Raw genomic sequence first — 13711 nt, 5'->3', positions numbered from 1 at the left:
AACGCTCTGTTTAGGGAAGAAATGTCGTCGTTTAAATAAGGTATTACAATTCATGGAGGACACATTCAGATGATACCAAGCATCTAACATTCAATTCTCCTTTAAATATCATCTCCTTGAAAATATAAAACGTCATGAAATGACCGAATTGGAAGTTTATACAAATGTGAGACCAGAAACGGATTTAATTTGACAGGAATGAGATGAGACATGTCACCCCTGAGCCAGATAACCCACTCTGGGCCTTAATTTTGCACATCAATCATCATAAAAATTATTTCAAAAGAGACCAGTACAGCCGATTTTGGTTTTCGAATGCCCAATAGGTCATAAACACTGGATTTCTTCCACTGATCAAGGAGGTGATGGTGATGATGAATGTGCCTTAAGAAACAATCACTTTATATGATTGTTATATAACAGTGGTAACCATATTATCATTTCAAATGTAATGGATAGAAAATAAACGTCAGACCTGCTTGACCTATATCATCATCATCATTATGACCAACAGCTCCATACAATTACCAACTCGGTAATCAACTCTGAATATATACGATTCTGAAAACAGGAAACCTTCTAAATCAGAACCAACCCACTTAATGATTATGATTCTTGACTCTGCCTTGCATTAGCCCAAACCACCATCACCTTGTTGTAAACATAACCTGACTGATTATCAGGATATTTGAGCATGCTCAAAGCAGTCCAGGAAGGAGAATGCACAGAAACAAAACAAATCTGAGATGACACAAAGTTCATGAGTGCCTATGTACCTGACTGTTAAAGTTATCATTCACAGGCTGTTGGTTACTCAAACTAACTACAAAAACAATGACAAATCACACATAAAATTAAAAAAAGAAAAAAAGATTTACCCATCAGCAAATCTGTGACATAACAGCATCATAATTGGCAGGCTTTGACTTCATGAAGTGACAGTAGGCTATATATTTGAATCATTAACAAGGCTCCAAAATTGATCGTAAGTAAATCCGAGCGCTCATTACAGAGTTAATCACGAGCTACAGTATGTCACGCAAACTAATGCAAAACTCCAGACCAAAACACACTGTCAGCCCTAAAGATACTTGCGAAATAATCCACTTTCAAGCACGCGCCACATATTCTACACGGGATCTAAATCCCAGATGAATCGACTCTAAAGCAAACCACATCCTTCCACACACAGGTTCATTTACACGGTCAAACCACCCCAGGGGTCGAGCGCCCAGTGTCCTGTAATTGCGAATCAATCAACCGAAAATTAAAGAAAAGAAAGATGAATCATTGCATGTCAAAGTGATATCTTTGTATAGGTACATGACATTGTTTATGCATGTTCCTTTTCTTAGTGCATAAGCTCTTTGCAGACCACCATCAGGGCCACCCAACCGCTCACTTGCACACCTCTCCCGAGCAGGGCTAAGAGAGGCCACCTACCTCACAAGGAAAAAAATTCACATGGATTTACATTCTGAAGGGACATTGTCAAGTTAGAAGCATAAAATGTTTTTGTTTTTTTTCCTATTTGATGGTGTCCTTCAGCAAGCAACAATGCTTCCAATTTCTGATGCCCATTTTGCCTGGATACCCCAGTCTGTGCATTGTCACTTCATGAGACTTTTCCTCTGGAAGTGCTCCAGGCAGGAGAGGTGAATACCATTTTAAATTTAGACTTATCATATTTCATCTCTTATTTATTTATATATATATATATATATATATATATATATATATATAGCTGTGTATATACATATAGGTATATATATATAGCTATATATATATATATATATATATATATATATATATATATATATATATATAAAGTTATATATATATAGCTATCTAATATATACATATATATATATATATATATATATATATATATATTTATATACACACACACGTGTGTGTGTGTGCGCATGTGTATGTACGCGTGTGTGTGTGTAAATATTCATACATTAAGGATTTCTGTTCTGAGTCTTTACTTTGGCGATATGGGGGGGATGTTCTGCTCTTTTCCAGTGTGTCTGGAACCTCCCTGGGGTGAACCGCGATGGCTGAAAGGGGGGCGTCTCTGCTGCTCTCGCAGCTTGAATCCCCCCGTACTGGTTCTGGGGGGTCCGTTGCTGCGAGAAAAGCCCTGGGAGTCACGGGCCGGCCGGCCCTCCCTGGCCTTGCAATTGCCCCCTGTTTCCTGAGGCCGGTCTGGTTTGCTTGCAGGGCTGGAGGGCTGCTCATCCACCTTGTTGACACGCAGCTCTCTCAAAGGCTGTGCACTTGCATTGTTAGGGCTGGAAGTGGATGCTAGAGGAGGGGGATCCTTAGGTGGTCGCTGACATACTTCAGCGTAACTGAGCTTGCGAGGTTCCTGAAGAGAAGGAGAACAATTAGTAGAAGGTTTCTCACTTAGCATTGGTCTTTAAGTACAGGGAGACGCATCGGATCGGCATTATCAAGGATGGGTTACAAAACTTTAGAAAGCAGTGGCATGTAAAAATGTCTTAGACTAAATTAAATCTATGTCTCTTTTAGGTTTGAGTAAGATGGAGGGAGGTTGATGTAATAAATTAAATTCATTTATTTAAAATTACAATACTAATATTTAAGGCTGCCTTAATTTCTTTGCTTTCCAATGTTAAACCATAAAGGAGTTTTTTTTGGTGAGAATTTTTTATTTAGGCCTTGACGTTTTCATTTGAAAAAGCATATTTTTCTCTCCATTTTGGCCTCAGTCCACACTGAGGCTGTGTTTTTGTTCTGCGTAAAGGGAGCTTTGAGGAATGGGATCTTGAACCTGCATCCCACTGAACAGAGACTAGAATCCAGGAAGAGCAAGGCACTGACCACTTGTCCATTCTAAATGTAATCGTCAGCCTGAGGGAAGCTATAACTCACCAGCGCCGGGGTGCTGGAGGGGGCAGTGTTAGATTGAGGGGCTGCAGCCGTGGCCGAGCTAGGCTGAAGCTTTGGACCAGGTGCTGTTGGGGCAGGGGTGGGAAGCACGGCTGCGACAGGAGTAGAGGTCACAGGCGTCTCTTTATAGACCGGGGGCTCGACGTTCTCCGGTTTCTTCTCCAGGTGGTTGGAACTATAGAACACAAGCAAAGCAAGCAGAAGCAAAAAAATAAATAAATCACACTGATAGAAACAAGTTTTTGTATGCTAGCCATTTGTAACAATCGCTTACCTGGAGGTCACGGGTTCAGGAACGTGAGCAGTCATCTTGGGTACAGGCTGGGTGGGCCTGGAGACAGTCTCCTCTGAGGCTGGGCTTGTGGGACTCACAGCGGACTCTTTGCTTGAATCCTGCTGCTGGAGAGAAACAAAATGACAAGCAATGAACAAAACCAATCTGAGTAGTGTGAAAATTAGGGCTGAATGATTAATTGCATTTGCGATAACGTCGCAATATGATAAAACAAGATTTTTTTTAACGGCAAAAGCTGCAATTACACACTGGTCACATGACACGCGCAGTCTGCAGAGGAAGCATCAACTTGGCACAATATGCATTTAGGCCTGGCCTACAGGAAAAAACATTTTATTTTTTATCTAATATTGTGTTGGTCATACTATACAATAGGGGAGGGAGAAAAGATTCTCTATCCAACAATTCTGAGCTTAGTTTTTAACCACAGATGCGCAATGATGCTGTGTTTTAGAAACACTAGTAGTCTGCTTGCTTCCAATTCCTCACACAAACACCACTCGAACCTTTCGTAAAATAATCTTTCATAAAGTTCGGGAAGGTTGAAGCGAATTACAAAGACATTCGTGGTCTTCATTGCACAGGATATGCGCTCAGAGAAATGCGCATGTTGCTCAATGTTGCGCATGCAGTGTGCGTTCTCGCCACGCTGGCATTTTCATTATAAATGCTCTACGAATGTATAATTTATGTTATTTGGAATGCAGTGGGCTTAAGTATTAAAAATATGAAACTCACTGATAGCCAGTTCAGATAGCCACCTCTTAAATACACTGTTTATTGCGCTTTTTTTTCTCCATTTATTATTTACTAACTTTTACATTTTGAAGCTAAATTAGTTTAAGTTTTAAATGATTAAGTTTTATTAAGGTTAATTAATAAAAAAAAAGTAGCCTAGATCAATAATTATTTTGAAATCGGATCATGACTGCCAGGATCGGCTCGTGAGGTGCCTAAAGATTCCCACCCCTACTACACTGATTTATTGCTTGTCTTTGTTGAACAATACGGAAGAAAAGAGCTTTAAAAATAACTAATCACAATATTGGTAAAAAATTAAATAAAATCCCAATTAGATAATTTTGCCACATTTGTTCAGCCCTAGTGAAAATGTTATTGTCTTATGCTTAACAAACCTTTTCCCTATTCAGGCCCCGTACAACATCGGAGAGGCGGTTCTCCAGCACAGGCTCCCCCTGCGGACTGACAGAGCAGCCAGGCAGAGGGGGGAAGTTGGAGGCGGCCAGGTCAAACTTGGGGGGCGGTACTTTCACTTGAGACAGGGGAACTGGTCTCTATGCAAACAAATAAGATTTTTTTTTTAAGAGGGCATAAATAGTAAACTGCAGGTCTAAATTCTAAACTGCAATTAGAAATTACTGTTGTGCGATCATCCTCTCGCCGCCTTCGAGTGCCTCTGTATGTTGTTCTCCTAAAACAAAAGATCAATCCAATTTACTAAATGTGCAATCTGAATGAATTTTAATTAAATAAATTAAACACTCCACAATAGTTTTATATCTAAACTGAAATGAGCCAAAACTTTAAAGAAAAAGGTGACAAACCTTCCACGTCCCGCCATGATGCCATCATCAGTTGGATCGTTGGAAGATAGGTGTGAAAAAGATGAGTTGATCTCGGTGGATGACAACACCGGCCCGCCGCTGGAGGGAGGCTGGGGACTGTGCAGGCCAGACAGTCCATCCACAAGAGCCACCGGGGACACAGTGGAAGAGAGTCCATCATTAGCCCTCGTCTGAGGCTTCACATGGTTCCTAATCGGAAAGCAGAAACAGAAGCCTACATGAGATTTGTTGCCGTGTCTCCTGTCCATACAAAATTTTTTCACTAAACATGTACAAGCGTGGATGTAGATGACGCTCTTTAAAGTTACGAGCAGCATGCAATGGCTCCATAACAAAAATGGACTAACAGGCAAATTCTGGCTTTAAAACAAATATACTTCCTCCTGCCAGTGAGCTTACATTAGTATCCAAGCTTACATTAGTTTTATATTTATTTTTTGTTTATTGTCCGCAGTAAACCCACTTCAGGCATTTAAATTAGGGCTGTAAATATCAACATTTATTAGTTAACATTTAACAGTTTTACATTTAATTTGATGCAAAATTGCATGCAGTACAATTTAATCAAATCACATTTGACCTCTGACAGCCCTTAATCTAAATGTTTCTTTAAATGATTAAGACAGAAATGTTTGAAAACTGCTGAAGTATATCATTCAACATTAAAAGCTGTTAGTGTGATGATTTGAGCACCAATAAAGTAAAAATACATCGTAAACAAATGTTAATGAAATTATGAAAAGTTAAAGTGAGTGAAATAGACGCACTAATAAAGGAAGAGTAATTCTATTTCTGACAGAAGTTGCATAATATGCATTTTGTGTGATTGAAAGGTGGTTTGGATTAAGTCTATAATAATTGTAGTGTCACCCCGTTCATTTATTTTCCTTCAACCCTTCCCAAGTTGTTTTGTTAGATAACCAGAATTTTCTGAGCTGGAGAGCTGAACACCAAAGCAGGTAATTAAGCTGTCTGGAGATGACAATAAGAATGGCTTGATGATTGTTGATACATGACATTTGAAGTTGTACCTGAAGGCATTTATTACATTCTTTCTTGAATAGAGTGGAACACTGTGGGAACAGTAAAAAATATCCAAGTGATCTACTGTGACTGCCTACATTCTTACACTACAGAAAATAAATTTGTACTTGAATGAAACTTTCCTAGTTCTTGTAACAAAAAAAATATGCCAATGCACATTTTAGATATCATTTTCCTTTACAATTGAGTGCCCACTTTTTTTAGTGACCGTGGTTCCGGAAGTAATTTTTGCCATAAGGATTTTTAAAAAGTTACAGTACAAGACATGAACTAAACCAAACCAACCAAACAGAAGTTGAATCATAACATTACAAACACTGATTTGAAAAACAAAAGAAAAAGTGTTTGAAAATCATCAGTAATATAGTTTTCACCAGGAAGTCTTTATTTTAAAAAATAAAAAGCTAAAAATAATGTGGGCTGATGGCTTCAATAAAATCAAACACCATCGATTAGCAACTTCATAGCTCACAGTTGGTCTTTAAAGGTTTATAAAAGTTATTGTTAAAAATTAATGGGATTTTTACTTTCCAGAACCCGGCTGTTTATTCTATAGTGAGGTTAGAGCTATACAGTCAATTAATGGAAAATAAACAGGTGGTAGAATGAAAGGATCCAACTTAACCTACCGGTTCCTGCTGAAGGGACGGCTGAGGTTTAGAGAATTTGAGCCAGTTTTGTAGTGTCCAGGTGAGCTAAATCCATTAACAAAACCACTGTTGGGAAAGGGTGCCTGTGGAAAACACACAGCATGTCTATCAGTTAAAGTGCCTCTATTATGCTGTTTTAAAAGTTCCTAATTTTGTTTTGGAGGTCTCCTACAATAGGTTTATATGCATCCAAGTAAAAAAAATGCTTTGTCTCATAATATACATTGCACATCTCATTTCTCAAACAGTCTGAAAACAGTTTGTTTGAAGATTCTAAACCCCTCCTTTTCACGAGCATACTCTGCTCTGATTGGTCAGACGGGCAAGTCAGTTGTGACTCGTCTACAGCTTACAGTGCGTGCCGGAAACAAAACGCTTATTACCATATCTGAATTTCAGCTCCAGAGGGTTCCTCTGTGCTTGATAAATAGTGATATCAACTTAAAGGTGGCGGTTTTTCCATATAAATTCCAGCGCGAGTCCTCATCCTTTTTAAGAAAACAATCCGAAGTGGATTTGCAGAGCTGAAAACAGTTTCTTCTCAGCATGTTAACATTAACAACACTAACCAAACTATTCCAGGCCTCAGTTGGAGAATGAAGTAGACATTGTTCGCGGATAGCCAATGAAAACCATTGACTGGAATTATGCAAATTTGTAACATGGGTATGTAACAAGAAGTGAGAGTGGAATGGCTGACGAGGCAACTCATTTCAGCAGTTCAGAATCAATTCTTTCTTTTATGAGACAAGAACTTTATTTGTCGTGCACTTCGATCTTTAAAACTTAGCAGACCTTTTATATTCTCAAACAGCTATATAATACACACTACATTAAAGGTAATATTTCGAAAAAGTATAATAGGGATACTTTAAAATTATGAAATATTAAAACAACCTCAATAATTTTTGTCTTATTGTATCAGATGTATCAGTCAAAATACCAAGTCTTACCAGAGGAGTCTCAAAGTATGGAGTAGGAGATGGCGTCCAAGTAGGAGGTACTATGCCGTAGAGTGGGTACTGCTGCTGGGGGCTGTAAACAGGCTGCATGAACATAGGGGAGCTATACTGCGACTGAGTGTGAGATTGCTGAGGATACACACTGCAGTCCAGGTTTCGATAACCATTCTTCGCAAAGAATGTGTTAATGGCTTTTATTCTGGCCTAAGAATAGGAAATGCAAAAAAAGTAAGAACCCATCTGATATGTAAACAAATGTAATGCCACACATTTAGTATAAAACTTGCCATGATTGGTTTTCCCTGAAATGTCTTCACTTCTTCCCTTAAATATCTGTATGCCTGGATGGAGGCAAAACCCCCCAATTAGTTTCAAATCCAAGGGCAAGGAATTTGTTATATCTCCAAATCATAACGCAAATTCATACCTGTTGAGCGTCTGTATCTGATTGGAATGTAATGTACCAGTTGTTGTTGTGTGCAAACTCCACACTTATTACCTTGGGACAGTTGTCATTCTTAAACAAGACTTCCACTTCCTGGTGAGAAAAACAAACAAACACATTTATGAGAGGATCCAATAATATTCGAAATAACCCTAGCTATCCCATTTCTTGATATAATTTGTTTTACCTCAACAGGCGTCGTTTCAGGGACTTCTCGCAAAATGATGATGCAACGCTTGTGATTTGGCCGCACTTTTTCCCCTTTTTCATCGACTTGGACCATAGGAGATGCTGTGGGCGGTCAGAGCAATATTAATGGTGTGCTTTAAATAAAAAAATTAATCTGAGCAGATGTAAAATGCAAAACCGGCACGTACATCTCAGGACATCCAAGATGAGGTCCATGTCAGTTGTGAGGACCTTGATTCCTTCCATGCTGGCAATAGTCCAAATGGGGACAAACTGGTCACTGTCCATTTGAGATATTAGGTAAAGATCCTTAGATAAGTTCTCCCTGTGGGATGAATGAGGAGCATCAGTAAACGCAGCTGATGGGAGGAGAGTGGCTGTAAAGTGCTGTTTACTTATTTGCATTAAATTGAAAGCTTACATCGCACTACAGGCCTGCACTTACCTGGAGAAACAGAACTCCAATTCTTTTTTGAGAGACTCACGCAAAGTCTCTTCAGAGACGGGATGTTCCTCAGGGAGCTTGGACTCCACTGCGTGGAAAAAAATGTACGTAAACATTAAAGGTAAGTGTGTGGCACATGCTTCCTAACTGAAAACACCAATAATAGATAACTGATGGATTTAGGCTTTTTATCTTGCTAACATGTGCATTGATTAATGTGAACTATTATATTTCACAATTATGAACGTCACTTACCATTAGTTGCTGTAGTGCGCTCACAAACCGGGAAGCTTTGGTCAGGGGGGTCCATACCATTCACCACACCTACTACAGTACTAGAGGTGCTGTTGTCCTCGAGAGCAGAGAAGCCAGACGTGTACGGTTTACCTACAGAGGTATCTAAGTGAATGCAGAAACAAAATGACAAAGACAATTCAAAATACATCATTTTTATTGTACATAATTACATAAATACATTTATATATTTACATCTCTGTCATTTGTTTTTGCAACCTTCGAAGGATAGGATGTCAAAAAAAAAAAAGCTAATCTGTAGCAGTTAAACAAATGTTTTACTCAATAAGGACACATTTAATTGGTCAAAAGACCACAATAACATTTATAATGTTAGAAAATATTTAGATTTTAAAGCTGTTCCTCTGCACTATAGCAGCCTTTGTGAGCAAGCATAGAAGACATTTAAAAATAAAAATAATAATAATAGAACGGAATTAAGAATAAAGTAAAAAGGCTAATTATCTATAACCTTTTATCTCCCAGAACTAACCGTCTTAACAAAAAACAAAACCTACAGATTATGCATAACATGGTCTTATGGTTAGACATATGCACAGTGAATCATTATTAAGATTAAGAATGTATGAAATATACTTGCCTTCCGTCATATTGTTCTGGGACCAGGGGGAGGCCACAGTGCCATCCACAGGAGCTTCATTTTGTGTTGCAGGAATCTCCTGCCACACCTTGGCATTAGGGTTCAGACCAGCTCCTTTAGCAGTGACCTAGTACAATAGAAGTAAATGAAATCATTCAACTGGAAGACTTTTTAAAAAAACTTCAGGAGACCTTTTATTATACAAGCATTAGAGAATATTGACATCCCTCATTCAAAGGCCCTGATAACTGATTTGATAAAATTTTAGGTCTCTTTCTATAGACATGACGTGTAAAACGCTTCCTGTGTTGTTCCCATGACACTGAGGTTGGTTTACATGTCTTGAGTGACACTAAGAGCAATGACAGAGGAGCTAACTTAACCCGAGTTTCCTTGACACCACTTCACTTCCCCTCAAAAGCAACCTAAAATGCCCACAGAAAAAGCCAAGTGCTTAACCAGACATGAGAGAAAAGTTACATTTTCCACATACCATAACAGAAAATGGGACCTTGTTTCTCACGGATATGAATATTGTGCTGGGATTTCTCTTTGCAACAAATCAACAGTGCTTGTGCATTTCTTTCTCCTCTCAAAAAAAGCACAGAAATGTAATCTACTTGGTCCAGGAGAAAAAAAAAACTTCAGAAAACATAAAAGAAAAGATGTTAGTGGTATGTTTGGACTGAACTACATCCTCAGTCAACACCTTCAGTCAATACATACACAAAGGCAGCACAAGGTGAGCAGAAGCACAGACGCAAGTCAACACATGAGCAGCCAAAACTACCATTTTATCCATTGGTCACAAATGGGTAATAAAAAAATTAAATAAAAACAGAATCAGTTTCTGCAAAAGAGCTTGAATCTTTCTCTGCCGGTCCATCCTGCTGCCAGACAGGGAAAGATTGACCGTTTTATTCAAACCTGACAGCACCATTTCATCCTAACTGACAGCTTTCACAGAAAGAGCTGATATCTTGAACCACAGCACAATGGCGAGTGTGATTTTGCTATTATATAACAGTTCAATAAATAATTAATATTGAGTAACTTGCATTTTAGACAGAACCTGGCCAGATAAGTCTGTAGAATTCTTCTCCAATTTCGACCTACAAAAAAAATAAAAAAATAAGCTAAAGAATTTAGTTTTGTATGTCACAAAGCCTGTTTTGAACAGCAAATGTGAGAAAAGCAGAGCGTTTCGGCTCCAGCTCCACTCCGAGTTTTACCATTTTCACACGAAGCGACAGAAAACACTATTGTAATAACAGGTCATTAACATTTTTCATGCTATTTTAACACACTGTGGAAAAACTAACTTTAAAAAGACCTCACATACACAAAACAGTGGTAAAAAAAGTGGAAAAGACTCCACTTCCAACTAAAATATCATTAATTTAAGTGAATCTTAAGTCTTCCCACTTAAAAGGAAGGTACTGAAGCAGGTGAAATGTAAAAGGTTCCCATGTGTACATTTATTACACGTTTAATATTTTGGCTACAAATTGTGCATCCAAAATAATTCATACCTGCTCATTTCACATGGCCACGGGGGCGCCATTGGGAACAGCCACCTGCTTCCTAAACCTCATCCTCCACATAAACTATCAAAAACAGCTGTTACGCTGTAACACAAACAACACTAATAGATCCTCTAGGATTCTAGGATTAAGCGTTTCTGGGGGATGTCAGCCAGAAGACGACATCATTTTGCAGACATTACTGTCATTCACTGAAAAACTCAGTTGCTACGGGTCCTCCCAACCTGAAGTGCAGGATATGTTCGGTGGTTGGTATATTTGAGAGAAGGACGTCGGCACAACTATTCAAGCTGAAACAAATAGTTGCTACTTATTACTCAGAAAAGCATATTTTCCCAAGCCAATGTTATAAACATTATTTGGAGTTCGTCTGTTCTAGTTAACCGTTTTTAACTCCGTGCGAGCTCACGTGTGTCATATGACTGCGTGAATAAGCTTATGAAAGCAGGCCTCTGAATGAATGTCGCCGAATTACAGAGGGTTATACTGGAGAATTTGACTAAAATCAGCGTCCTTAAGCCAAAGTGAATTAAGTTCTAACTAACAAACTTCTAATATGTGAATATTCGCTAGCATGTGGGCTAATTTACCCGGTTACTCATGTCATGCTCGAACGTCTTAAAGGGCCAGTTCACCCAAAAATGTAAATTCTGTCGTGTCAAGCTTCCTTTAATACAAACAACCAACCTTTACCAAGGAATTAGGATTACTGTAATATCAGCCTGCGATTCATAACAAATACACTCAACAAACAGCACAATGTCATAAAAGGTTTAAAAAATAAATAAACTCAGTAGACCATTTTGTATAAACAACTCTACAAAAGATTAATGAAAAGATGAAATGCGTTTGTGCTAAAAATACAATTCTGGGTCCATCTTAGAAAACAAATCCTTATATTGGTTAGGATGTGAGGGACTGACAGCCTCAGTCTCTATTTACTTGCATTGCACCTTTTTTTTCCCAATGGAAGCGAATAGTGAATGCTGCTGTCATTGTGCCTTACATCTCATTTTGTCTTCATGCGGGTTTTGACCAACACTTTAGTGAGGAAATTACGTTTTTTTGAGCGAACTGTCGTCTTTGTGTGCGACAGAGCAATCTTAAAACCACAAACATGATGCAAAGTTCAGCCGCAGATTAGACATGTCTTTTGTAAGCGGGCCAGCACAGAGATTAATGAATCATCCTTTCAATTGACAACAAGAAGCGTCTTCAACAACATGGCCAGCTTGCAATTTAGGTGATGTCAAGCTTGCAAGCTGTGTGAACCGACCGATGGCCTTATATAGCGAGCGATCATACTTCCTATGACCCTATTTTTAAGAAGGGCAACGGCCAGAGACCGATCGTCCTGTTGGGGAGGGGTGAAGAGGCCCCGACTCACCATGACGCCTGAGTCTCCCCCGGTCCCGGGTGTGATCTCGTCCTCCCCACGGGTTTTGGGTCCCGGCTCAGCCTCCTCCTGCAGCTGCGGCTCTCCGCCCTGGTCTGAACTCATCGGCCGCTCCTGGCTCACCGCGCCTCCGTCGTTCTCTCCCTGCCCCCCTCGGCTCACCCTTTTTGCTGATCGAGTAGTTCGCTTATACACTAGGATACGCACAGATGACGGTCCGGTTAAATAAGCTGAATTTATTGAGTGCTCGGTAATGAACGCTCAGAGTCCGAGCTGGCTGGCTAGCCACCGAATGAGCTAGTTCTCCTGCTAACTAGCTGACTAGCTATCAATGCAGCGACAAATACGGCTCAGGCTCCGACGTTAGGCAACCGACGGGTGAAAATGACAGCACAAGCGCCGAAAATACCGAATTCGCTGCAAACGCGCCTTCCTCGCGATTTACACAGACTCCAGTGCCATAGGGCACATTCCTAAATGAGCGACCGAAGCGGACACAGGGGACACGCACCTTATTAATGAGTAGGCAGACATTAACACAGTCCGCCACCGTCCCACACTCCTCTGCGACCTCTTGATATCCTCTGAAGCTGATCTGCTCAGCTTCCGGTTGGAGCAATGGCTGACTGCAGATTGTCTGCCAAAATAAAAGTAACGTTATATATTAAAAAAAAAAATTAAATAACGTTTAATTTCACAACAGTCCCACGTTTTCTTGTTTACTTATTTTATACTTAGTCTATTATAATTTATTTATTTATTTATGTATTATTTTTGATAGTCAATATGAAAATTCTGTCATCATTTACTCGGTTTCATGTTATTTCAAACTCATCACTTTCTAAGTTTCTTCTGTGGAACACAAAATATTTTAGGCAGAATCACAGACAGCATTAGTTCAATTTATGCCATTTATTTCTATGCAATAAAAGTAACTAATGAGGGTTACTGGGATAATTTAAATGAAATTAGAATAGTATAATTTGATGCTTCCCATCAAAATACAGAGGTGCTTTAACAGGCAGACACTAATCAATCAAAGGCTCTTCAATCAGAAAAATTGTAGGCCTGAAGTTTAATAGAGTAAATTATTATTTCACCAAACTGATTAGTATTGTTATAATCTGAGGATGAAAATGAATAAACATACTGATGTAACAAAGCAGATCAATGACTGACATCTGGTGGTGAACATAGTTCTTTGACTGGAGACTTGTGGAGAAAGTTTATTTGGCTCCAAAATAAAAATTTACACTATATACTCCTTTAGTCAGTATTGGTATCAGATGAAATAGTAATTACATTACTCATATACATGTTTATAAATAACACAACATTCAA

General features: G+C 39.0%; 1 protein-coding gene across 4 annotated transcripts; it reads right to left on the bottom strand.

Annotated features, from left to right (window-relative positions):
- Positions 1 to 1892: 1892 nt before the first annotated feature.
- larp4aa (La ribonucleoprotein 4Aa) lies at positions 1893 to 12942 on the bottom strand. Of its 4 annotated transcripts, none has more exons than XM_079588749.1 (17): positions 12362 to 12942; positions 9431 to 9557; positions 8791 to 8934; positions 8536 to 8623; positions 8279 to 8415; positions 8089 to 8192; positions 7884 to 7994; positions 7744 to 7797; positions 7448 to 7660; positions 6474 to 6577; positions 5832 to 5873; positions 4780 to 4989; positions 4595 to 4646; positions 4351 to 4509; positions 3194 to 3318; positions 2902 to 3094; positions 1893 to 2374 (listed from the first exon to the last, which is right to left on the bottom strand). In XM_079588749.1, exons 1-17 carry the CDS (start codon positions 12473 to 12475, stop codon positions 1988 to 1990), a joined length of 2364 nt encoding a protein of 787 aa, XP_079444875.1. In that variant the 5' UTR covers positions 12476 to 12942; the 3' UTR covers positions 1893 to 1987. The 4 variants fall into 4 exon arrangements, with proteins under 4 accessions (XP_079444875.1, XP_079444878.1, XP_079444876.1 ...); XM_079588752.1 differs by having other exon boundaries at positions 3194 to 3315; XM_079588750.1 differs by lacking the exon at positions 5832 to 5873.
- Between the last annotated feature and the right edge of the window lie 769 nt (positions 12943 to 13711).

Source organism: Phoxinus phoxinus, assembly GCF_949152265.1.
Source record: "Phoxinus phoxinus genome assembly, chromosome: 18".
Lineage (NCBI taxonomy): Eukaryota > Metazoa > Chordata > Actinopteri > Cypriniformes > Leuciscidae > Phoxinus > Phoxinus phoxinus.
Note: the sequence above shows the minus strand (reverse complement) of the source record. Positions and strands in the feature narration are given on the sequence as shown.